Genomic DNA, 27,249 nt, shown 5'->3' with positions numbered 1-27,249 from the left:
GGATCTAAACTATACCTTGTAACAAGTGGACATAACAGATATATACAGAACACTCCATTCAACAACCATAGAATACACATTCTATTCAACAGCCCATGGAACTTTCTCCAAGATAGACCATATGATAGGCCATAAAATGAGCCTTGATAAATTTAAGAAAATTGAAATTATATCAAGCACTCTCTCAGACCACAGTGGAATAAAACTGGAAGTCAACTCCAAAAGAAACCCTCAAAACCATGCAAACACATGGAAATTAAATAACCTGCTCTTGATTGAGTATTGAGTCAAAAACAAAATCAAGATAGAAATTAAAAAATTCTTCAAACTGAATGACAATAATGATACCACATATCAAAATCTCTGGGATACAGCTAAGGTGGTGCTAAGAGGAAACTGTACAGCCTTAAATGCCAACATCAAAAAGTCTGAAAGAGCACAAACAGACAATCTAAGATCATGCCTCAAAGAACTAGAGAAACAAGAACAAACCAAACCCAAACCCAGCAGAAGAAAGGAAATTACCAAGATCAGAGCAGAACTAAACAAAATGGAAACTAAAAAAGTACAAAAGATAAGTGAAACAAAAAGCTGGTTCTTTGAAAAGATAAATAAAATTGATAGACCATTAGCAAGATTAACCAAGAAAATAAGAGAGAAAAACCAAATAACCTCACTCAGAAATGAAACAGGAGATATTACAACTGACACCACTGGAATACAAAAGATCATTCAAGACTACTATGAACACCTATACACACATAAACTAGAAAATCTAGAAGAGATGAGTAAATTCCTGGAATTCCTACCCATCCAGAAGAAAAAAAAATATATTCCTTCCTCATATACTTAGAGCCCAGAAGAAAATCTAATATGAGCTTATAAGGTCTTCTCATCTAGACACTTTCTGCCTCACCAGGCACCTTGTACATTGTTTTAACAATCTTGATTAGCTTACCTCCAGCCACACTGAACATCACTCTGTTCCTTACGCATGTCATAACCTATTTAACCTTAACTGTTTCACCTTCTATAATTGTTATTTAGTAATAACATTACCTGTCTCCTAATTTTAAAAAAGCCTCTGGGGTATCTTTTATTCGTTCCTTTCAACCATCTACATTTAGTTGTTTAATAAAGTGAGGAGGCTGGATTTTCTGGAACAGTTCTAATGTATGCATTTTTTTCCAGACCTAATTAATTTTAGATTAACAAATTATAGTGGTCAACATAGTGATCTCCATATCTCTGTTTATATCAGTTTATTTGTTTTATGTAATTGGCATTCAGAACAGAATTCTGTCTTTGTGACCACAGAGTATTTTTCTGGCCTCATGTACCATCTTTCCTGGATCTCTTTCCCTTTGTGGTTTTGGGTTAGAGTCTACTAATGAGAGGCACTGATATAAGATTTGTAAGGAGATACTGTTACTATCCTAAGTGCAGTTGTCAGCAGATGCATAAAGGAGGGCTGGGCTTGGGGACCCTGTACAAATGACTGAGATGTGCTATGGCTTCCTGGTGAGTTCCTTCCAGTAGCTGTTTCCATGACCTTTGTTCTCACTGCTCCAACAGTTGTGAGAATCTCTAACTTCTTTTATTAAAACCTCTCCTATTTGTAGTACCTCGAGTACATGCATGCAGACATTTTTGTGATATCTGTGAAGACCTCATTAACATTTTTATTATAATTAAAAGTGTAAATTCTTTTATCTCATCTCATTGTTCATGATATACCCCACACACAAACACACACACACACACACACACACACACATTCATGCCCTTTCCACAGTCAGGTAAACTAGATACAATCTCAAATAGAAATAATAAAATGTTCTGAGTGTAATTATGGCTCTAGTTATTCCCACAATAATCAGAATCAAATGAAAATGAAAAATATGATTTACTGGACCCAACTACTTACACAAGAGCTATAACATGTATGGAAATTTGCAGACCACTTTTGTTAGCTTGATGCCTTCACGGTTAATAAATCAAGACCAAAAAGTATCATTCCTAGACATTCAAAAGTCACTTAACAAAGGTAACATCAACAGTGTGAAATGTCAAGACTGACCTTATGTTGCAGACCAAAAATGTAATGTCACCTAGAGTTAGGAAGTAAAGGTAAGAAATCTTTGGCTGAAGTTTGGAATCCCCTCACACCCAAGGGATGAGTCTCAAGAACATTAGTAATCTCCCATGATGAGGCCCATTATGGGATATAGACTCTCTTAAACTTTCTAGATTCTGTTTAATCTGTTTCTTCACTGTCTAATTTCACTTCTAGAAAGATACATGCCCTTTATCTCTATGCTCATTTTTCATAAAACAAAGGGTTTTTGTAAAAAGCAAACTTTTCACAGGACTTACTGCATCCACACTGGTGAGTAATAGAAAAACCACAAAGTGGCATACACTGAACAATCAGAAATTTCCTTCTCCAGCTAACAGGCTCACTGTTACAACCTACCTTTCAAAGTGGGCCATTAAAATTTATGTCTCAGTATAGTAAGTGACAGATCAGTAGTAAGTGCTAATTTCACAAATACTCAGGGCTTGTCGCATCCCAAAAGACCGTTTGCCCTCACAAAAGTCTGTCTTCATCATCCCCATCTACCTTTGGGTGCTCCCCACTCTAGTATAGTTTCACCTGACAGTCACCCAGGAAATCTGCAGTTTATCATTGCTATCTATCCTGGGTTCTTTATTTTTCTCAATCCCCTTTAGATGATCTGGGTTGATTTCTGGCTTCGGTCAATATTCCTTATTGCTGGTGTTATGTCATGTTTATTTATTGTTTAATTCCTATCAGTCAGGCATTTGCTACATGTCATTCAGTGTACATGAGGCACTGGGAACTGCTGCAATTTCTTTCCACCTCTACAGCCTGGTCATAGCTTGAGCAAGTCTCTGACCTCTATAAGAGATCACAGGACCTTCTAGTTCTCTCATTGAACCTTGCCCAGCCTGTCACACACCTTAGATTATGTAGAGATCTAGAGCTAACTTTTCATGTTCCAACACAAAGAAACTGGCTATTTTTAAACACGGACTTTGTATCAGGCTCTGAAGATACCCCTGTGAAATAGTCTCAACTATTAAGAAATTAACGATGGAATGAAAGAGACAGACAAACAGGCAAAAACACCCCATCTTGATACACTAAGAATGCTACTAAACACCTAGAAGGGGCAACTACTGCAGTCTTGGGGTATGTTTAAAAACATACATCTCTGGGATGTTTTTAATCATACAGCACATATCAAATACATAATTATCACCATCAATATGTAATGAAATTGAAATTGAACTGAAATGTTGCTCATGGAATCTACCTGTGTCTGTAAATCCATAAATTAAATTTATGAAAAAATAGTTTGTTGAGTGATATATGAGTTAATGTTTAATTTGTTTGGGCCCACCTTCTCTAGCCCAGCTCTGAGGACTTTTCTTTGCTGTTATAACTTCTCTGATACACATTAACTCACTGGGATGAAATAGGGTTTCCAGACTCTGTGATGTCCAGAGTTCTCAGTCACCCCAACCACTGCATGCTATCTATCTTAAGGGTAACCTTCTAGAAGCAATGCCTCACGTCTTTCAGATTTTTATAAGACTCAGATTGGGCCAGGCACGGTGGCTCATGCCTGTAATCCCAGCACTTTGGGAGGCCGAGGCGGGCGGATCACCTGAGGTCACGAGTTTGAGACCAGCCTGGCCAACATGGTGAAACCCCATCTCTACTAAAAATACAAAAATGAGCTGGGCATGGTGGTGTGCACCTGTAGTCCCAGCTACTCGGGAGGCTGAGGCTGCGCTTGAACCTGGGAAGCAGAGGTTGCAGCAAGCTGGGATTTCACCACTGCACTCCAGCCTGGGCAACAGAGCAAGACTCCATCTCAAAAAAAAAAAAAAAAAAAAAAGATTGGATGGCCAGGCACAGTGCCTCACGCCTGTAATGCCAGCACTTTGGGAGGCCGAGGTGGGCAGATCATCTGAGGTCAGGAGTTCAAAACCAGCCTGGCCAACATGGCAAAACCCCATCTCTACTCAAAATATAAAAATTACTCAGGTGCAGTGGTGGACACCTGTAATCCCAGCTACTTGGGAGGCTGAGGCAGGAGAATCTCTTGAACCCAGGAGGCAGAGGTAGGTTGCAGTGAGCCAAGATCACGCCATTGCATTCCAGCCTGGGTGAAAGAGCAAGACTCTGTCTCCAAAAAAAAAAAAAAAAAAAAAAAAAAAAAAAAAGAAGGAAAAAGATTCAGATTGAACAAGTGATTTCAATGGTGGCTATTTCTGGTCAAGCGAAGGCACTGATACAGACTGCAGCTGCAGGCAGCTTAGCCTCCCAGTGCAAGCCTCTCAGGGAAGCATATGCACCTGGTAATCACACCCCTCCACCTAGGACTAGACGTGTTCACATCCAAAAGCAGCAATCATATTTTAAGGGGCTTGTAGTTCACAAAGTCCTTCTGTTCTAAAATCTCTTTGGATCCTCACAATAGCCCTGAAGGTCAGATGAGGATACTTGTTCTGAATAATTAAATAAATTGACTGGGTCAGGCAATAGTGAGGGCAGAACTTCCTGATGGCAGAGCCTGGGCTCAGCCCATCCTCCTACAGTGTTTTCAGCTTTCAAGGCTTTGATGCTATGAAGAAAAGCATATACCTCATAGTGACATTACTGTCTAAGAAGCAGACAGCTTGGCACCATGCCTTGAAAGAAATCCGACGTATATTTTTGAATAAAAACATCTACATTGCTATTTCTGGCCGGGCGCGGTGGCTCACGCTTGTAATCCCAGCACTGTGGGAGGCCGAGGCGGGCGGATCACGAGGTCAGGAGATCGAGACCACGGTGAAACCCCATCTCTACTAAAAATACAAAAAAAATTAGCCGGGCGTGGTGGCGGGCGCCTGTAGTCCCAGCTACTCGGAGAGGCTGAGGCAGGAGAATGGCGTGAACCCCGGGGGACAGAGCCTGCAGTGAGCCAAGATCGCGCCACTGCACTCCAGCCTGGGTGAAAGAGCGAGACTCCTTCTCAAAAAAAAAAAACATCTACATTGCTATTTCTAATACAAGTCTTTTCCTTCTTGTTGATTCATCCTCAAGTTTTTGGAAAAATGAAATAAGGCATGAGCCAGAACAACTGACAAAATAAGCAAAAGTATAGCGGGGTGTGGGAATGTTGTTTTCCACAACTTTGTCAGAAAAAGAAAGCCAGAGAAAACAGTAATTCCTAAGAAGCTTCTTTGACTCTACTCCAAGAAAAATTGATAAGAAAAGTATACAGCGTGCTGTTAAAAAGTATCTCCATCTGTGGAGATGAAGCAGGCATCAAGCTCACAGTTATTCAGCAAAGTGCTGGTGAGGCAGTCGGAAGCAGCGAGCGGAGCCAGTGCCGACCAAATTCATGCCCATCAGAGCCCTGAGCATTAGGTAGAAAGGATGAGGCTCTGCCTGTTTGTAGTGTGTTTCCCCAAGCCCTCCTTCCCTAACTCAATTCTTATTACAATACTACTCCCTGCTGGTGCAGTGACTCACACCCGTAATCCCAGAACTTTGGGAGGCCAAGGAGGGCAAATCACTTGAGTCCAGGAGTTCAAGACCAGCCTGGCCAACATGGCCAAACTCCATCTCCACTAAAAATACAAAAATTAGCTGGGTGTAGTGACGGGCGCCTGTAATCCCAGCTACTTGGGAGGCTGAGGCACGAGAATCGCTTGAACCCAAGACGTGGAGGCTCCAGTGAGCTGGGATTGTGCTACTATATTCCATCCGGGGCAACAGAACAAGACTGTGTCTTTAAAAAAGCAAAAGTAAAACCAAAAAAAAAGCAATACAACTCCCTGTATAGGTTTTGATTATTCTGATACTGTTCTGTAATTGTGGAGAGTTACTGGACAGATCTTTTATGTTTAGTTATTCCAATACATAAAATAAGGACATGTTATTTGAGGAGAAAACAAACCTGCTCTCTGAGTGCTGTGATGGTTTCCTGAATTTCCACTGCAAACGTGCTGAAATCTTGGGAGAACTTTGTTTTTGCCAAAACTGTCACATTTCTAGCATCTTCACCCACATATATTTTATCTTGTTGCCTATTTATAACAAGAAGCAAATAAAATGCTGAAAAATAAAAGTCGTGTGAGAATTTTAAAATATCATCAAATCTTCTGTGGTCATTTGGCACGTACAAGGCATTGCAATTGGCGTTCTGTGTGATCTTAAAAGGAAAATGGTATGAGTGGAATTCAAAATTAAAATTAAATGGCAGATAAGATGATAATCCAGAGTGTCACATCTGGTTCATGTAATTTATCTAAAATGATAAGAAAGTATTTCTTATGACATAAAGGAAATGTCGTGTTGTATTACATATATATTTGATATATTATTTAGACCTTAAAGTATGTCTTTTGCTAACGAATTCTTCATTTCACTTTAAACAGTGAAAGAGCAGTAACAAATTTAATATAACATGTTATCCAGTAGCCAGGTAGGGAAGCTGCTTTCTCTATTATAAATTCATGGCAAGAACTAAAATAAGATAAGGATACTATGAGTGACAAAAATCTAACCGTTAGCCTGATGCAAAATAGCTCAGTCTTGTTGATAATAAAAGGATATAAGGAAACCTTGGGTTGAATTTAAGATATGTTTCTTAGAGTTTGCTGAAACTTTCAAAAAACAGAAGCAAATAACTAGTTTGGGAAATAGAAATGAAAGTTCTTTCTATTTACAATTATCATGTATTGTTAAAAATATTTTTAGATAGATTTGATTTATTGGGTATGATATCTGCATTTCAAGTTCTCAATCTTTTTCCAAATTTTTGTAAAAAGTTGTTCCTTGTGAAGAAACCATTATAACTTTCAAAATTGTTCTGCTTTATTCTATTTGAAATATGTCTTCTATTGTTTACTAAGAAAATGGCTCGCCAGAAACAGTACATTCTATGAGCTTGTAAAACAAGTTATAAATCAGAGACATAGTATAGAGTTTACATCAATCAGGGAATTTAAAAAAGGGAAACAAAGAAAAATAACAAAAGTTACCAACAGCAATAGTTTAGTCACTGGATAACTCCATGTCCTCTGAGACACTGTGAGCTAGAGGCACCATGAATCAGTACTGACCACATGCTAGCTTCTATACAGTACTGTGTTAAAACGGTTTAAATGTACAAGTGTTGTTAGGGATAATATTAATGCAAATGGTTGGACATTTTACTTTCATAATGCTCTCTTCTGTAAATCTTCAGTGTCTAATCAAAGGTATTTAATCCTGAAGAAGCCTGAATGAATGTATGAAGATATAACCAACAGTCAAAAGACCACATGTCGGAAAACGGGGAAGTGGCTGATGTTGGTGAGCCCAGATGTTGTGGAGTAGGACAGTATTCACAATTTAACAAATATGTTTGGGTATGGGCCACACATCAGGCATTCTGCTCAGGTAGATGGGTGCAGGATGTGAGTGTGCTGCCGTTAGGCTCCGCACATTCTTTCAAAATAGAACAGTTGGCAAAGAAGCAAGACACATAGCATCTGCATTAGGAAGACAAATAAGAGGTATAACCTTGTATTTATAGGCAACAATACTACATTTTAAGCTTTACTGATGCACAACTGATACAAAAACACACATATTTAATGTATACATTTTGATGAGTTTGGACATGTCCATATATACCTGTGATACTACAAAGTACTAAATATAAATATATTCACCACCTCCAAAAATTTCCTTATTTTTTTTCACATGTGCATGTGTGGCTTTTGTTTGTTTGTTTTTATGACGATACTTAATATGAGATCTATCTTCTCAATCTATTTGAAAGTGTACAGTACCACTTATTAACTATGGGTACTAGGTTGTGCAGCGAATCTCTAGAACTTATTTGTCTTGCATAAGTAAAACTCTTTACTCATTGAGCAACAATTCTCCATTTCTTCCTCCTCCTAGCCCCTGGCAACCACCATTCTATTCTCTGCCACTAAGAATCCAACTATTTTAGATACCTCATATAAACAGAATCATGCAATATCTTCCTTTTGTGACTGGCTAATTTCACTTAGCATAATGTCCTCTAGAACTACAATGACATAGCACCTCACACCTGTTAGGATGACTATTACCAAAAAACAAAAGATAACAAAAGTGTTAGTGAGGATTATACAACGTTGGTGGAAATGTGGGTTGGAGTAGCCACTGTGGAAAACAGTATGGAGACTCCTCAAAAAGCAACATGGAACTACCATTTCATCTAGCAATCCCACTCCTGGGTATACAGCCAAAATAATTGAAATGAGGATATCAAAGAGATGTCTGCACTCCCATGTTACCTGCAACATTATTCATAATTAGCACAATATGGAAACAATATAAGTGTCCTTCAATGGACAGATGAACAATACTGTATTGTACACTGACAAATGTGTTAAGAGGTATGATCTCATGTTGTGTTCTTATCACAATAAAATAAAATTAATAAAGTAAAATAAAATATATAAAAAATAAGGTTTTACCCATAAAAAATAGTATATGCTATTTAAGAAGATTTGCAAAATGCAGTAAAGTATAAGAGAAAAATCATCAGTACTTAATTAAAAAATAAGGGAGGGATGACCTATATTCATAAGAATAAACTTTTAACATAATTATTTATATTTTTAGTTTATTATTTCATTTACAAATAGGTTTTTTCCATAGTAAAGGTAGCACATGTTATTTTAGAAAAATATTGTTTAAGGAGAAGCTCAGAAGAAAAAAATACCACTTAAATTAATCAGGAAAAATGATTCTTTTATCTCAAAAATTACTTTGCATTATTGATTTCTGATTAAAAAAAATTTAGAAATCTCTGAAAAGCACACAATATGAAGAATAAAATCCCCGATCGTCTCAAACAAACATGAATGCATAAATAAGTAGGAAGGCAATGCCTTCTGCTGGGAGCAGAGCAGTAATGAGTCTGGGAAGCTGTGTAAAGAGAATCCCATGTCAGGTCCATGTAGTTAGCGCCTGCTCTGCACAGGCAGGAGTCGATGTGCTAGCGTGCACTCTGGGTCACTTAACTGCCTAGTAGTTCTATAAGACACTTTAACTAGCTTGTGTTTCAGGTAAGAATACTGCAGCTTAGAAAGTTGTTAACATGTCCACAGTATATAGAGCTGTTAAACTGCACAGCTGGGATGCAGATTGGGATTCAAAAAAAAAAAAAAAAAAAAAAGGCCTTGCTCTTAACCAGTACACAGTCTATTTTCCATCCATAGAGAGTGGTGGGTAATTTAAAGAATGATCAAATTTACATTTTAGACAATTTGGAAGGATAGAAGAGAGGCAAGGAGCCCAGGTAGGAACGTTATTGCAAAAAATGAAAGACAAAAACCCAAGACACTGTGAATGTTGCTATATTTCGGATTCTTACCAAAAACATAAAACTCAACATATTGCTTATCAAAAAAGACTCTTGGATACGGTATTGAAAGCTAGCTTTAACTTGTGACCAAGAGAGAAGAAAGAAAAGATAGAGAAGAGAGCATAAGTGCAAGTAAAATGGGCACACAGAGAAAACAAGAAGTGAAATTATAACCACAGTTATCTGTGCATGTTGGTTGAGGGAATTTGACCTCCTCTGGTCTGAACAACTATGGTACATTTAAGCACAACAGAAACAATCTATAAAGGATTACTAAAGCGTGTGTTGTTATAAAACAAAACAAATCAGAGCTCTTTTTACCTTTTTATTGTCAGATTAATGATAAACTGAACTCATAATTGTAAGGTGTATGTTTGAGTAACAGTTTGATAATATTGGCAGGAGGCTAAAAATAAAATTAACCAATCTTTAGCTGAGGCAACATCTGAGCTGGGCTTCAATGGGGCCACCCAGAGTATTAAGTGTTTTGATAATAAGTTAATTTTATCTCAAAAACAAGCAAAATGAATCTTTGTGGTAAAACCTTGGTGTGGCTGTAGAAAAGGACAGAACGTAGTAATGGGTGTTGTTATCCATGCCTGTGCTTGTGGACACCACTGGAAGGGACTGATCCCCATCACCATCTTATAAAACAAGGGAAATTGCCCTCCAATATGTGAGTCCAGTACCCACTTCTGATGACACACTGGTAAAATGCTTCACCTGAATCAATGGAAAAACAGATGAAATGCCAAATAAAAGGGCCAAGTGAATGTTTCCAACACTCAAATTATTTAAAAATGGTTCTCACTAGGACTCCAACTCCTGATCAGAGTTCTAATTACCTTGCAGGGATTAGCTCCAGGAACACAAAATATATATTTCATTTCCTTACCCTGGAATTTACAGCTCTTCACTCTTTGCCTCAACCTTCTTTCAGAACATTCTGGAAGAATGCTCTTCATTCCTAGTTATTGAACACACCAACTCATTCATTCATTCATTTGGGGGGTTTTGTTTGTTTTTTATAGAGGTCTATAAACAGCTTCACTCTATCACTCAGGGTGGAGTATAGTCCCATGGTCATAATTCATGGGAGTCTCAAACTTCTTAGCTCAAGACATTTTCCTGCCTCAGCCTCCCTAGTAGCAGGGACTACTGGTGTATGCTACCATGCCCAGCTAATTTTTTAAGTAAAAAAAAAAAAAAAAAAAAACTTTTTTAGAGATGGAGTCTCACTTTGTGGCCCAGGCTGCTCTCGAACTCCTGGCCTCAGGCAATGCTTCCACCTCAGCTTCCTGAATATTTGAGACCAACTCATTTAGACACATGAGTTGTACCATTCTCCAAACACACCTCACTTCCCTTTGTTCATGTTGTTCTTTCAGACTTGGACTCCCCTAAATGCTATCAAAATCTTAGCTTATCCGTCTAGATCCCTCCTCTGTCTACCCTGTCAAAGGTCCCCAGTAAGAATTAATCACCACTTGCTCTGCACTACTCACTCCGTGATTGGATTTCACATCAGTACTCATATAAGCACTTTCGTTAAGTGAGTTAATATTTGTTTGATGCTTAAAAGAATGTTTGGCATGCAGTGAACACTACAACAGCATGTGTCATTACAGAATGTGTGTTATAGAATGCCTGTAAAATGCTAGGTACTATATTAGTATTCAGTGCTTTACATATGTATCCTCAAGTTAAAACAATAATCCTGTAAAGTAGGTATTACATGCCCATTTTACAGCAGAGGAAATGGAGATTTGGAAATTTTATATAACATGCATAGTTATGAAGCAGTAGAAACAGGATTTGAATCCATGTGCCTGACTCTAAAGCCTTCACATTTATTGTCCAACAACACTATCTCCTCTCCTCAATTTTAAATATTAGAGTACAGGGCCCATATATTGTTCAAGTTTACAACTGTAATTGAAGAAATGGATGCCAAACATGGATTTTGAATTTGACTAAATTATACTACTTAGAAGGCAGCTATGGACAACAAAAATAGGATATATGGTTCCTTGAAAGAAGCTGCATGGCCTATGAAGCTGTGAATTGCAATGCTTATTTTGGTAACTTAATTTCAAAAGTATGTACTGACTCCTTATTCAATGAAAAGGGGCTACTGGACATATCTATGCCCAAGGTAGTGTTTCTGCTTTCAGAAGCTTCCAAGTCAATGGTAGGGAGAAACTTTTTGAAGCAACACTTTGTATCAAGCTAATATGCAAGCTACACGACAGAAGTCCTAAGGGATTTCAAAGGAATAAGATTGACATTTCTCAATTTTCTAAGAGTTCAAAAATATTCCATCTTGGTCACAAATCAAGCCTTGCTTGCCATATATTATTCATGAATTCAAATCAACTTAACATGAATTAACTTAAATAGATACTATTATCTTTCTCACAAACAATATGCTGTTTTATATTTTCAAAAAGAATCTGAATATCAACTCATAATGTCATTTAAGGGATCAAAACTAGCATCTAATACACGTAGTTTTCTGCACTCTATTGAGAAAAATTCATTGCCAAATACGCTCTGGCTGGGCTATTGCAGAGTGAAATGGAACTCAAACACATCACAGAATTCATTCTGTGTTTGCTCCTTTTCATGTGATTCATCCTATATGTAAATAAGTTAACTGCATCTCTATTAAAAAAGATAAAACAAATTGTAGGTTTGAAGCAAATCTATAGTAAGTTGCCTAAAGAAATGAGATATTTCTATACATACCTATTTCTTAGATGACTTAACTCCATATCTTTATCATCAGGATAGCTGTATTGAGCTGAGCGTTTCTTTTGAGATTCTTGTGTCACTGCTCTGAACTGTCCTCTACTCCTACAGTCTGTGGAGAAAGAAGTAACCACAATAGCATCATGTGAGATGGGATGTCATGATCTCATCTAGATCATTTCTTTAACAGTCAGAGAGGGCAAGAGTACAAAGAAGAAAGAGTAGACAGCGAGAGTGAGAGAGACTCATTTAGTCCGTTCCATTTTACTGGATGACCACAGTCTCAGACACCTGCTTTTGCATGTCACTGAATCTCTGTTTTGCAGCAGCAAGTGGGATGCAAGGCAGTCTGCAGAACTTCTGGAGGAGCCCCAGGGAGAGTGATGTTGAATCTTAGTAAGTGCATGGATTGCACGGCGTCTTTTATTCACTAAGGACTTGGCACAATGAAGAAAGAAGCAGGAGAGTCCTAGGTGGAATGCTTGAAATTTGGCAACTCCTCAAAGTGTCTCAGGCACACCTGATACCCACTAGGGATTTGTTTTTTAAGATACCCTCTGTTGCACAACTGTACAGTGTCCTCCAAGTGGTTAAAATGGTAAGTTTTATGTTATGTGTTTTTATCACAATCAAAAAGATATGAGAATAACATGAAAAACTTGTTGCAAATAAATACGGAAATTTAAAAAGTGATCTCTGATATAGTACGGATGTCCCTCTCAAACCTCCTGTTGAGATGTAATTCCCAGGGTTGGTGGAGCCTGGTGGGAGGTATCTGGATGTGGGAGCGGCTCCCTCATGTCTTTGTGCTGTTCCTGCCATAGTGAGTGAGTTCTTGGCGATCTGTTGTCTACAAGTGCATGGGACCTCCCCTACTCTCTTGCTCCCGCTCATGTCATGTGCCCTGCCTCCTGCTACCTTTTGCCTTGGCCATGAGTGAAAGCTCCCTGAGGGCTCCTTAGAAGCTGAGCAGATACTTGCACCAGGCTTCCAGTATGGCCTACAGAACTGTGAGCCCATTCAACTGCTTTTCTTTATAAATTACCCAGTCTTGGGTATTTTTTATAGCAATGCAAAAACTGCCTAATACACTATCTAAAATTTCATATGAAAAAGATGGTGTGGAAACTAAGATATTTTGAAAATGAAAAAGAATGATGTAGGAATCAACATTCCCAGATAGTAAAACTACTATGTATGAAGTTCAAAAATAAAAATTCTTAATTTTGGTGGGAAAATACCTGAAAAAATAAAACAGGATAACAACCCGAGAGTATCTTACCATGCAATCGAACTTAACACATTATATTAGGCAGCACAAATTGGAAAATAGGGAGAGAGTACTTTTGTTCTGGGCAGCTAGCGAGTTATTCTTAAAAGAAGAGAAAGTGAAAACCACTTACATCTTCACCTTATCATATGTAAATTAAATTCAAGAGGAATATGACATGAAAGATTATTAAGCAAACATGAATATGAAATTTAGGATGATTTTTAAAATAACACAACAAACTGCAAATGCTATAACACTAAACAAAATAAGAGTAAAACTTATACATATGAACTCACTGATATTAAAACATACTAGAAATAAACTAAAATGAAAACATCCCAAAATTACCACAGTGACATTGTCTAGAATACTGGTTATGGTTGTTACTGGTTATCGTTGTTAACTTGTTTTCTTTTTTATTTCTACTTCTACCTGTTGTTTTCAATTAAAAATGTCTTTATTTGTAAAATCCAAACACAGTTCACTGAAGAAAATCCAAGCCTTCTTATAAGGTTTACAGGTTAATTATCATATTGTTGTATATTACCATAATTGGATAAAAAATTTCTGGAGGCTGGGTGCAGTGGCTCATGCCTCGGCCTCCCAAAGTGCTGAGATTACTGGCATGAGCCACCACGCCCGACCTATTGCTACTTTTATAACGATGAAGTCAAGACATTCTAGGTAAAGTTGTACATTATACTAAGGGACCCACAGGTGCTTATTTTCCCCTACTGTTATGCTGTTACCTCAACTTAGTACTTTACTGATAATTAATAACGCATAAATATTTGCAGCTCTGAGTAAAAAAAAAAATGAGAAATATTTACGAAGAATACAACTAAAGAAAGTAAACTTCAATCATAAAATGAAACTCAGTCTTTCTATTTCTAAAAAGCACACAGCTTTTGTCAATAAATATTTATGGAGATCTTACTGAATTAAGGTTTTAGGCTAGGCACTGTAGAGAAAATAAAAATAGATAAGGCATGATTCCTGATTTTCAATAGGTTGCAAGTATTCTCCCCACTACGATGCAGCATCTCCAGCTAAGCCAAATAGCTTTCTTTCCAATTCTCATATAAAAAGGAAAAAATATAGAGAAAAGGCTCTGCAGATAAACTCTCATCATCTATGGTCTTTCATTATTTTTTAGAAAGATAAAGCTTTAGAATTTATTTACTTTAAAGCACCAATAGATTGTTCAAGGTCATATAAATAAAACCCAAAAAGCAAGGAATCATGTATGTAACATTGCAGGTATACAGAGATGAGTACACCCGAACAGGAACAACCCACCAGACTGCAGTGACATGGCAGGTTTCTTGTAATGTGACAGGTAAAATGTTGTAGTTCTGACATCATTTCTTTTAATTCACTTCATTATTTATTCCTAGATACTGCCAAAGAAGCAGAGTATTCTTGATTGCTGAATGTTTGGCTCTTAAGCAAACAACATTACATTTACATTTAAATGCAATGTTAGTATAGTAGATGTTTGATTTTATCCCTATGCATATTTATCTTATATAAATATATACATATGTGTACATATATATCTATGTGTATGTGTATATATACATACATGTTTTCAAGCTCTGTTCTTAGGCTTTACATGAGTTATTTATTTGAAACTTTACAATAACCCATACTCAATATTATCTTCCCTATTGTTAACCTGAGGCACAAAAAGATTATATTATCTTGTACAAAGTCCTACAGCTTTTCAACAGAAGAGACAGGGTTTAAATCCAGACAGTCAGACTCAAAAGCCATAACACTACAGCAAAGAATGAGGAAAACAGAAGAAGGTTAACTCCTAGATTTCTGGCTTATGCAACTTGCAAATAATAGGGTCATTATTTGTTAACTGAATGAATGGATGGATGAGTCTAGTGTGGAAAGTAAAATTAAATGACTTAAATTTAGATCAGCTTAAATTTCTGGTCTATGTATGACATGGGGGCATGAAATACAGCAGATAGGGTGTTTGAAGACAGCAACAGATGTGAATGAAGATACAGCCAGAAAGCTCGTGTTCAAGAGGCATAATGGTGGGTGTGTGTGTGGGGGGGTGTGTGTGTGAGTGTGAATCTTCCCATTCAGGGCAGCCTTGGTTGCTCCCACCCTGACCCTGCTCCTGCCTTTGCTTTGTGAATGGTGACCTAGATTCTTAGTGGGTGAAACAAGGTCCTTCCCTATGTAGCACCTTCTTGCCTCTCCAGTCTCATTTCTCCCTAATGCACAACCCACAGCCAGTGATCCTGCTCCGACTTCATTTGGTCTCACTTGAGTGACAAATGCCATAGGTGACATGTCAGCCTTCTCCAGGAAGCCTTTCTTAACTGCCAAGAGCAAGTCAAATGTAAACTCATTGCACTCTCTCAGCACTCTCTGGATACATTGGGTCTTACTCCTCTCATTCTCTGAGAAGAGCAGAAAAGAAGGGCCTTGTCCTACCTACCAGTTAATCCTCAGCACCTGCTTGTGGCACGTGCCCAGTAAATGCTTTAAGAAAATTAGAAAATTCTCAAGACAGCAGGTTGCTTTCAGAATATGTCTGAATACTGCAGTTTATTGGAGTGGGTTGACAGTCTGTGGTGAATAAACAAGGTCAAGTTTGGGAGATTGAGCTATAGTAGCTCAGGCAATCCTATTTCTTTCCATGAATTGACCAAAACTATGCAACTATGGAACACTAGTATCCCAATGCTGTATTCTATAGATTTAAAATATATCAAAATTGATTTTTCAAATTGGCAAAAATATATCTGATTTTCATTTTCAACACTTTCAACACCTCTTATTTGCTTGCAAAAAGAGAAAAAGTACAAATAACTGAAAGCAAACTTACAAAACTGACAATAAATTTGGGGGACACTTTTGAGAATGAATGCATTCATATTGCATATGAAACATCTCCGTTGTCTGGGGTATATACCCTGGTTCTTTACCTCTTACCGAGAAAAAATTCAGGACACAGACACACACGAGGAGTGGGTTTAGAGGCATAAAGTTTAACAGACAGAAAAGAAGAGAGTGGCCGGGCGCAGTGGCTCACGCCTGTAATCTCAGCACTTTGGGAGGCCGAGGCGGGCAGATCACGAGGTCAGGAGATGGAGATCATCCTGGCTAACACGGTGAAACCCTGACTCTACTAAAAATACCAAAAAATTAGCCGGGCGTGGTGGCGGGTGCCTGTAGTCCCAGCTACTCAGGAGGCTGAGGCAGGAGAATGGCGTGAACCCGGCAGGCAGTGGTTGCAGTGAGCCGAAATTGCGCCACTGCACTCCAGCCTGCGCCACAGAGCAAGACTCGGCCTCAAAAAAAAAAAAAAAAAAAAAAAAAAAAAAAAAGAAGAGAAAGAGAAAAAGCTTCCTTATTCTGGGAAAGCTGGTCTTCCAAGATGGGGTCTCTGGTCTGGGACGGAATGCAATCAATTTTGTACAGAGGCTTGAGGAGGCAGTGATTGATTTACATAGGGCCCAGGGGATTGGTCTGACCAGGTATGCCATTTAGACAGCCTAGGAAAAGACTAGCCCTCCCACCCTAGTCTTTTATTAGCAAATGCAGCTTCTTCTTTTTTTTTTTTTTTTTTTGAAAGGGAATTTTTCACTCTTGTCCAGGCTAGAGTACGATGATGCAATCTTGGCTAACTGCAACCTCCGCCTCCCAGGTTCAAGCGATTCTCCTGCCCCAGCCTCCTGAGTAGCTGGGATTACAGGCCCATACTACCCAGCTAATTTTTGTATTATCAGTAGAGACGGGGTTTCACCATGTTGGCCAAGCTGTTCTCGAACTCCTGACCTCAGGTGATCCGCCCACCTCGGCCTCCCAAAGTGCTGGGATTACAGGTGTGAGCCGCCGCACCCAGCGGCAAATGCAGCTTCTACCTGGCGGCCGCCATGACACCAGCACAAGTGGTGACAAGGAAAAGGGAGCAGGAACCGCCATTTTGGATGGACTTGGCTCTTAGCCACATGTATTTACATATGCATATCTATGCTTGCAGCCTGACCTTTCAGACCGCTTTTTGTTAGAGAAGAAATGATTTGGGGCTGCTTTTTATTAAAGGAAAATTCCACCGAGAACTTCTACCCTCGCTAACTTCCCAAAATAATTTCTTAATAACTCCTGTATTAATAGCAAAGTGGCTTCTAGTTCTCATAAAGGAACTGAGTATATTAATACATCATATCTTTAGATGACGTTTCACCTCAATTAGAATCAATACTCAACTATCCCCACAATTGTTTTGAAGTGAGACGGTTCCAGTAGCACCCCATTAATATTTCTTCATACTCTTACTGGTATTTCACTTTCTTATTACAATTGTTTCAGGAATCTATCACAGTGTTAACAGGTTACTACAAACGCAATGGCTTAAAATGATACAAACGCATTTTTATGGATTGCTGTGTATTCCCTCAAAACTCATATGTTGAAATTCTAATCCCCAGTAACTCAGACTATAACCTTACTTGGAAATAGGGTTGTTGCAGAGTAATTCGTTAAGAGATCACACTGGAGTAGATGGGCCACTAATTCAACATGATTAATGCCCTTATAAATAGTAGAAATGTGGACACAGCCATGAACACAGAATGCCGTGTGAACATGAAGGTAGAGATCAGAGAGATACAGCAGAAGCCAAGAAACAATGGATGTTGGCAGACCACGAAAAGTACGGTGAGGGGCATGGAATGCATTCTCCCACACAGCCCTCAGTTGGAACCAGCCCTGCCAGCACTTGATCTTAGACTCCCAGCCTCTGGAGTAGGGAGACACGTCTTGCTGTCCCGTTTATGGTGATTTGTTACAGAATCCCAAGCAAACTACCACACGCAGCACATCACACCTTCTGTGGCCAGAATGCAGGACTCCAGGCACAGGTTAGTAGGTTCTTTGCTCAGTCTCATGAGGCTCCAATCAAGAGGTTAGTGGGGCTACATTATCATCTCATCTGGGGCAGAATCTGTGTTGGCAGAACTCACTTCCTCATGGTTGTGTTACTGAAGGCCACCTGGAGGCCACCCACAGTTCCCTTCCATGAGACCCTCTCCATAATAAATAAAAATCAGAAAAGTGTTATCTCCACAACATAGTGGTTTGCTTTCTCACAATCAGCAGGCGAATCTTTCTCCCTCCATCTAGTAAGACAGAGTCTAATATGAGGTAGCTTCATCATGGGAGGGACATTGCATCACCTTTGCTGTATTCTGCTGCTTAGAAGTAGGTCACAGGTTCTGCTCTCACTAAAGAAAAAGGATGACATGAGGGTGTGACTCCTCAGGGTTACATTAGTGTGTGGTCATCTCAACAACCATCCACTGCACACTGCCCTCGACTTGCTCTCATGAATCAGGAAGATAATTCCCAGCATAAAAAAAAAAAAAAAAAAATGTACTGTAGTATGGAGATTTTGCAAAAAGCTAAAAATAGAACTACCGTTTGATCCAGCAATCCCACTATGGGGTATTTACCCAAAGGAAAAGAAACCATTATTTCAAAAAGGCACCTGCACTCATGTGTTTATCACAGCTCTACTCAAAAGAGCAAAAACACGAGATCAACCTAAAAGTCCATCAATGGATTAAAAAATGTGGTATATATACACCATGGATAACATGGTTTGGCTGTGTGTCCCCATCCAAATCTCATCTCTAATTGTAAGCCCCACATGTCCAGGGAGGGACCTCGTGGGAGGTGATTGGACCATGGAATTGGTTTCCCCCATGCTGTTCTCATGATAGTTAGGGGGTTCTCACGAGATCTGATGGTTTAAAAGTATGATACTTCCCCTTTGCTCTCTCTTCCTCCTGCCACCTTCTGAAGAAGGAGCTTTCTTCTCCTTTGCCTTCCAACATGATAGTGAGTTTCATGAGGCCTCCCCAGCCATGTGGAACTGTGAATCAAAAACTCTCTTTTATTTGTAAATTATCCAGTCTCAGGTGGTACCTCTATAACAGTGTGAAAATGGACTAATACAATGGAATAATACTCAGCCATAAAAAGAGTGAAATCATGTCTTTTGCAGCATTGTGGATGGAACTTGAGGCCATTATCCTAAGTGAAATAACTCAGAAACATAAAAGCAAATAGCACACGTTCTCACTTATGAGTGGGAGGTAACAATAGGTACACATGGATAGACAGAGTGGAATAACATGCTGGAGACTCCGAAAGGTAAGAGAGTGGGAGGGGAGTGAGTGTTGAAGATTACCTATTGAGTACAATGGTACAAAAAAGTATACAACTAAAAAGCATTCCTATGTCTCAAGACTCCAAGAAAGAAAATGGCGACAATCTTCTAATTTTCATTTTTTTTTTTTTTGGTCTCTTTTCTCTCTTTGTCATTATTTTTCTCTCTTTGTCATTATTGGAAAAAGTATGTTATTATTAAGTTATTGTGTATATTACTATGTATTGTATATATTATACCTATATAATACATATTAAATATTAGATGAATATATAATTTCTCATAGTTACTACTTCTCCTTCCTTTATTTTTTAAGCCAGCTATTAGATTTATTCGTCAATTCCTCTTATATCTTTATTCAGGCTTTCTCAGTACATTCATATTTATTTAGCTGTCTTTTCTGTAACATCTTACTGTGTGTTTTGTTAATTTATTTTTATTATCTCATTTTTAATAAAACTACAAGTTTGTTTCTGTATTTACCTCTGTTACTCATAAATTTTGATAATAATGTTGTCATTAATATTTTTAGATATTACACTTCTTGTTGATAAAATATTTATTTGGTCTAATGACTAAAAAAATTATAAGTAGCTATTTTCTTTTAAATTTGATTATTTTAGATTAGTTGCACTGTGGTAAAAGATAATGAAGTCTGCTTTTGGGAATTTTAGTGTTTCTAGTGACCTAGCATATAATCAATATTTTAGAATCTTTATGAATATTTGAAGATAAAGTTAATTTTAGCTTATAGGGACAAAGTTAAATACATCCTTCACAAATTGATCTCATTAGTAATATTCAAACACAATTCTGTTAAGCTGTGCTGAATGGATGCTAAGCTATTTCAAAATTGATATTAAAAAAACTTCGTTTCAGTTAATGCTTTTCTTACTTACATTCAACTGTGTATTGTTATTGCCACTCCTGTTTCTGTGTGCCTGACTTAACTTTGATGTGTGCTTTTATATTTGACCATTCTCAATATTTTGCTTATGTATAGCCCTTGTTAATGGTATAGAGTTAAAAGCTGCTTTTTGGATAGATAGAGCAGTCTTCAACTTTCAGTAATTCTCTTAATGCACTGAAACTTCAGGCACATTTGGGTCTTATGAGGATTTTAAGATTTTTGTTCTTCAATGTTTCCTTTAAACTCCACATTGTCAGTTTTCCCTAGTGATCTGCAGAGCATATATCCTGTTTACTAAATATTTTGCCTTTTATGGGAACATATTTGAAGCCAAATTTCATTAATTATCAGTCATACTTTAGCAATATTAATAATTACAAATGTAATGAGGATTTCTAAATTTTCTAATTTTTATCATTTATCATCATGCTTATGCTAAGGCAATTTTATCAGTAGAATTTTGACTTATTTGATTATGGCACAAAGAAATGGACAATTACAAAATTTGCTGAAATAAGTAGATGGGTAACAAGGACTTGTGAATGTTGTTTAATTGCACCTGCACTGCCTAAAGTATTATGCGAACACTCTTGATCCTACTGATTAGCTGATACGAAAAATTAGCTTAAATTGATGTTAAAATGTCAAGATTGTTGCATTTGTAATTCATTAGCATAAGATTCTAAAAAGGAAGGTCATCAGCTACAAGACAGTTCTCATGTTTACTAAAAGGCACATATCTAATGGGAAAATACTAAGAGGAACATATCTGATGGGAAAATACTAACAGGCACTTATCTGATGGTAAAATAAATTTCTAGTTTTAAGAAACCATTTTCTTAAATTAAGCAACTTGGTGAAGCCCTGCTAATGAATTACCTAATCCTGATATAGAAAAATTTTTCTTTCTTATGTGATATAATAGATTGTAAATAAATGCAGAATGCTGTATTTGGAAGATAACTTATCCTCAGAACTTATGAGATGGTCATTTTCAAGGGAATGCTTTGTACTCTATGTAAAGTCAACATCATCAGTAGAGTTTGATTAATCATCTCTATCACTGAACACTCGTTCTGTTTTGTATCATTTCAGGGCTACTTATTTGCTGTTTTTCCTACTGTAATGTTCTCACCTTGATTTCAACAAGTTTTTCACATAAGACATTAGGTACTAACAGACCCAAGGAGAGTAGGAGATGTCCTTATGGTGTTCTATTAGAAATAGCCAAAACTGTCAAAGACAAACCTGAGATCACTGTTGCAATGCAATTGCTTTATTAAAGCTTTATAGGAGTTGCTGAAATCTTACTTCTTTAGTAATACTTCGAAGGCATTTTATAAGTTAAGCATGAAATAACCACAGCATCATGATATATGATGGTAATAAAATGAGTCTCTTATGAAATAAATTAAACTTTCATTAGTTTACAAACATAAGCACAATTTATTTGAAAGAAAGGCATGAGCAAACCTAAATATATTTACATTTGTACATAAAATATACTGTATTTACAATTACTTGATGCTTTAAAGACAGAACTTAATGTGAAGTATGCAGCTGGAAATTACAAGACCAGATGGTTCAATAAATCCCAGTAGAAAATATACATCTGTTGAATCTTTGTGCAATTGTTTTATTTGAAGGAAGTTTTATTTAATCGAGTGGTATAGTGTCTTAATACGTCACTTATCTTGTCTTAGGAAACATCCCACCTGCCTTAGGTGTAAGTTTTTAATTTCTAAAATAAATGAGAGTAAATCATTTTCTGTTCTATATTGAAGAGAATGCTTTCTGCTCTATGCAAAGTCAATTTTATCAGTAGAGTTTTGACTGATTTATGACACAAACAAATGTGTCAATTGTAGAGTTTGCTGAAATTAGTAGATTGGTAATAAGAACTTGTGAATATTATTTAATTGCATCTGTAATGCCTACAGTATTATGCAAAGACTCTTGATCTATTGATTAGCTGACACTGAAAATTAATTTGACGTTAAAATGTCAAGATTGTTGTATTTGCAATTTTTTAGCACAGGATTCTAAAAAAGAAGGCCACCCAGCTAAAGAAGAGTTCCTATGTTTACTACTGGTGAAAGAGATTTGGAGAAAATTATAGAGAGTATAAGGAAAGGAAAACTAGCGATAAGGTGACATGATGGGGTGAGGAAAATAAATGGACTTGGCAATGGGGAGTCTGAGCTCTATCCCTAGGTCTGCTAATACATAACTGAGAGCAAATTACTTAAACCTTTCCAACTTTTGCTTCCTAATCTTAAGATGAAGTGTTGGTTTTTTTGGTCTTGTTTCTCAGTCAAATACTCTCTTAGGTCACCTCCAGCTTCAAAAATCTATAACTGGCTGGGCGTGGTGGCCCACGCCTGTAATCCCAGCACTTTGGGAGGCCGAGGCGGGCAGATCACCTGAGGCTGGGAGTTTCAGACCAGCCTGGCCAACATGGTGAAACCCCATCTCTACTAAAAATACAAAAATTAGCTGGGTGTGGTGGTGGGCGCCTGTAATCTCAGCTACTTGGGAGGCTGAGGCAGGAGAATCGCTTGAACCCGGGAGGTGGAGGTTGCAGTGAGCCGAGATTGCACCATTGCACTCCAGTGGTGATAAGAGTGAAACTCCATCTCAAAAAAAGAATAAAAAAAAAAAAAAAAAGAAAATCTATACCTAAGATAGCTAAGGAAAGAAAAGAACCTAGGAATTTAATGTGAAATGTTCTATAAAGTATGCTAAGTGACATGAAATATTAAATCTCAAAGAAAATTTGAAAATTTTTGCTTTATCTTTTATACTGGTAAAATAAGATTCTTGGCTTTCTCCTTATAGTCATTCATTTATCCATCTTGGTTACTGTGATCTTTTGATAACTACAAATTTAGCATTTGTCTCATGAGGTTTCCCTTTTCCCTTTTCTTTAAAAGCAAATCAAATCAAACATTTCGAACACTTGCTGCTTATCACTTCAGCAGCTAGGCTCTGTTGGAGCTCTCTTGGTTCCTCATCTTTTCTTAATATTTTCAGTGGGCACTTACTGTTTCCTAGTCCTTACCTACAGCACTGAATTAGTATGTTTCTGCTGGCTAAAAGAACAAAAACTCCAATCAAGCAGCTGATTCATCTGATAATTATCCCCCAAACCACCCTACTGTTTATATAAGCTCTGAGTCAACTTGTAAGTTGTTTTGACATAATTTGGACACGTCAATGGAATAGCATTTTCTCAGGTACCCAGAAAAATAAAAACCCCTCCTCATGGACAACAAGCAACATAATCTTTGGCCAGAATATCCCATTATTTGAATCAGAACATAGTCTCATTATCTTTACCAGTATTAATCCTTCCAGAGTGCTGTATTAATGGACTAAGTTATATGTATACTGGTTTTCTCCTACATACCTTGTACCAAAGACATCCGTCCACCTGAGGCAAGAGTATACACAGAAGCAGCACAGAACTCCTGGCTTGCCTCTGCCATGTTTCCACATTCTCTGGTACTGCTGATGGCAGTTCCTGTGCAAATCACAGCATTCCCGGAATGACTTCCAGTAAAATGCTGGGTGGCCCAAAGGTAAGTGATTATACAGAGAATATCAAGAAGTGGTCCCTGAAGGAGGTCATCTGAGCAGACGGTATCTGATGTGGCTTCTTCGGATGCATTTGCACATATTTTTTCACACATATTTAGATGCAACTTGCTCATATTGACAAAATCGGAGTCAGTATACACACCCAATGCAGAGTATAAATCTATGTGTCAAAATAACATGGGCAGAGAAATTAACCCACAAGGTAAAAGAAAGAAGTTGGCAACACCAGAGTGGAACAAATAGGATGCCTAGGGAAGAAAGGATCCCTGACTTTTTTTGGAGATTAACCACATGATTTTTATTTTTTTCCTAATGGAGGGCTTGTAGGTTTATTTTTGAGTAGGAAAGAAATATGTCAGATTGGATAATTCTGTCAATATCCACAACATACCTTTAAAGCTATCTTATTTCTGGGCATCACACCTTAATAAAGACCTTGATGAATTATAATGTTCTGAAAGAAAAACTGATAAGTAAAATCAGAATAATGAAGCAACTCTAAATCATGCAGCATGAAGGAACTAGGGAGTTTGGGGTGGAGGGTGTCTGTTTAGTGCAGAAGAAAAGATTCATTATAAAAAAGAAAGCCATCTTCACAGGATAAACATGATGTCATACCAAAGGAGAATTAGAATTATCCCACGTTTCTCCACAAGGAGAAAATGACCAAATAGAAACCTGTTATGATAAGTTTCATCTTAGTATAAGATTAAAAATGAAACCTAATGAATTATCTTTAAATGAAATAGATTCTCAGATAATGTGGGCTCAGAGCCCATGGGATTTCATCTTCTCTCTTAACAGGCTAAAAGACGGGAGGGGGCTGGATGAAACAGTAAACAGGTAGCACCAGTTTTGCTTTTTACATACAATAATCCTGAGGATCCTTCTAAGAGCTTTTTCATCTTCAAAGAAATCAGTTTTAGAACTGAATTCCAGCTTCAGATCAAAACTGGTTTTCTCAGACCTTGTGTCGGTACATTCCTGGCCCCCACAATAGTGTGTAAAAAAATGATTAAACAGGATCTTCTGTGACCTTGAAAAACCAAATATGCTGATTAATGCTGTCAGACAGGAAAGCTCACATGTCTGTGCTTTCCCTGAAGAGCTCAGGCCTTGATCAGCATGCACCTCAACCAAAGACAGGAGGAACGGTCTCCCCTGGCCCCAGCATGAGGTCCTCATCACAGGACGCTCAATGCAGCACGCGGACACTGAGCTCACAGGGATTCGGGAGCACGGTGCCCTGGAGATGAGCACCCCAAAGATGGGCCTTCTTCCCCTCCCCAACAACCCCAGGGGACAGGCTTCCCCTGGGCAAGTGACGTAGGAACATAGAGGCCACAGTGTGCTTGAGAGGACAGGGGAACCCTGGGGAAGAATGCAGCACACAATCCTCCTGAAGGCTGCAGCCCTGGGGGAACCACGCCCAGCCCTGCCCAACTGAGGACTCAGAGCAGCTCACCTCTGAAAGGACTTCATGTTCAGATTTCTGGCCGACAGCCTCTGCCCTCAGAGCGTGTGGTGTGTCTCCATTTCTCAGAAGGCCAAGAATGAACTGAATAAGTGGGTTGTCTTCGTGCTTTAGCCTACAGGGGGCTGATGTCATAGCCCAGCCCAGTGAACCTGTCTCCTTCTGCTAGGTTTCTGTCATGGAGATAACCTTGACAACTTGAGCCAAGATAAAAATGTCACTGTCCATGAAAGGGTCCTGAACAGTCATCAGAAAGAGGAGCCACTTTCTCAGTGAAAACATGACCCAAGAGACGGAGATGACAAAAGAACATCTGTCTAAAATAGTAACAATAATAAATAATAATAATACAAGCAGTTAGGGCATTTCTGATGCTGCAGAAAATGATGTCCTAAAACTTAAACAGATGATCAGATGATGTTAGAACTAAGAATTAAATAGATAAATTTAAAAGGAGGTCGATCTCTGTTGAGACTGATTAGTGAATTTGATATAAGTGGTCATGTGCAAAAAATATATCAGAGCATTTAGCAAAAATATAAAAGAGAGTAATATGAAGGAAAAGAAAAGAGATTTGGAGGGTAGACCTAATGCTCAAATAAAGAATGTTTCAGAAGGAAAAAAATATTTGGAGGATACATACAGATATACAGTAATTAAGGCAATATATGCTATAAATTTCCCCTTGTTGAAAAAATATGCAAATCTATGAATTGAAATTGTTCCCTAAGTTTGACACTGGATTGATAAGGAAAGTTACATCGAAGAATATTCTGCTCTAATTCTGAACAAAAGATCTTACAGAATCCCATTAAAAAAGAATTAGAGACACCTATTTAAGCAGGGGAAAAAATCCAGACTGGCACTTATCGCACCTATCCTTCCAATTGCAATATAAAAAACTAGAAATCAGGAAAGGAACACTGGCAAAGAATGGGAAAGACCACAGTCCTGTGCAAGTAAGATGCTCTTCACTGTTCAGCGGGAAAAACATACTTGAGTATAAAATACCATTTGAAGAATACTTTACACAAGTACTCAATTTGAAAGCATTACTTGATAGGCCACTTTAGGAAAAGAGAAAAGCAAAAAAAAAAAAAAAAAGCAATGAGTAGTAAAGGCAAGCATTTTCCACCTATATATGCACACACCTATACATGTGTACACTTACTCATGTGTATCCTGGACATGTATATACCTATACATGCATGTACACACCCATATGTACACGTTTGTGTACACATATAAACATACCCATACATGTATACAAATGTGCATGTACACACCCATATGTATACACATCTATGCATGCATACACTCAAACATGCATACACCCATACATGTGCATGCTTACACATGTACACACATCTACATATACACACCTGTACATGCCTATACGTACCTATTCATGCACATGACTATACATGTACATATGCATAACTTAAACATACATATATCATACATGCACATAGCTATACATGCCTATACAATACATACATCTATCTACATGTACATGCTTATGCATACACATTTATATATGTACACAACTACATATGCACACACCCATATGTGTACACACTCATGCATGCACATACCTATCCATTT

The 27,249-nt window shown here is 37.8% G+C and overlaps 1 protein-coding gene across 6 annotated transcripts in view; it reads right to left on the bottom strand.

The window, feature by feature from the left end:
• Positions 1-27,249, bottom strand: part of PXDNL (peroxidasin like) — a 479,632-nt gene that overhangs the window by 14,482 nt on the left and 437,901 nt on the right. For 5 of the 6 annotated variants that reach the window (XM_055286430.2, XM_055286431.2, XM_063643311.1 and 2 more), the window contains 2 exons: positions 12,183-12,297; positions 5,982-6,111 (listed from right to left, as the gene is read on the bottom strand). The exons of the other annotated variant lie outside the window; for it this stretch is intronic. In XM_055286430.2, the coding sequence (XP_055142405.1) occupies positions 5,982-6,111; positions 12,183-12,297 (245 nt within the window). The remainder of the gene's footprint in view (positions 1-5,981; positions 6,112-12,182; positions 12,298-27,249) is intronic. 6 annotated transcript variants of the gene reach the window in all.

The sequence above is a fragment of the Symphalangus syndactylus genome, chromosome 7, assembly GCF_028878055.3.
Source record: "Symphalangus syndactylus isolate Jambi chromosome 7, NHGRI_mSymSyn1-v2.1_pri, whole genome shotgun sequence".
In the NCBI taxonomy this organism is placed as follows: Eukaryota; Metazoa; Chordata; class Mammalia; order Primates; family Hylobatidae; genus Symphalangus; species Symphalangus syndactylus.
This window is presented reverse-complemented; position numbering and strand designations above follow the sequence as displayed.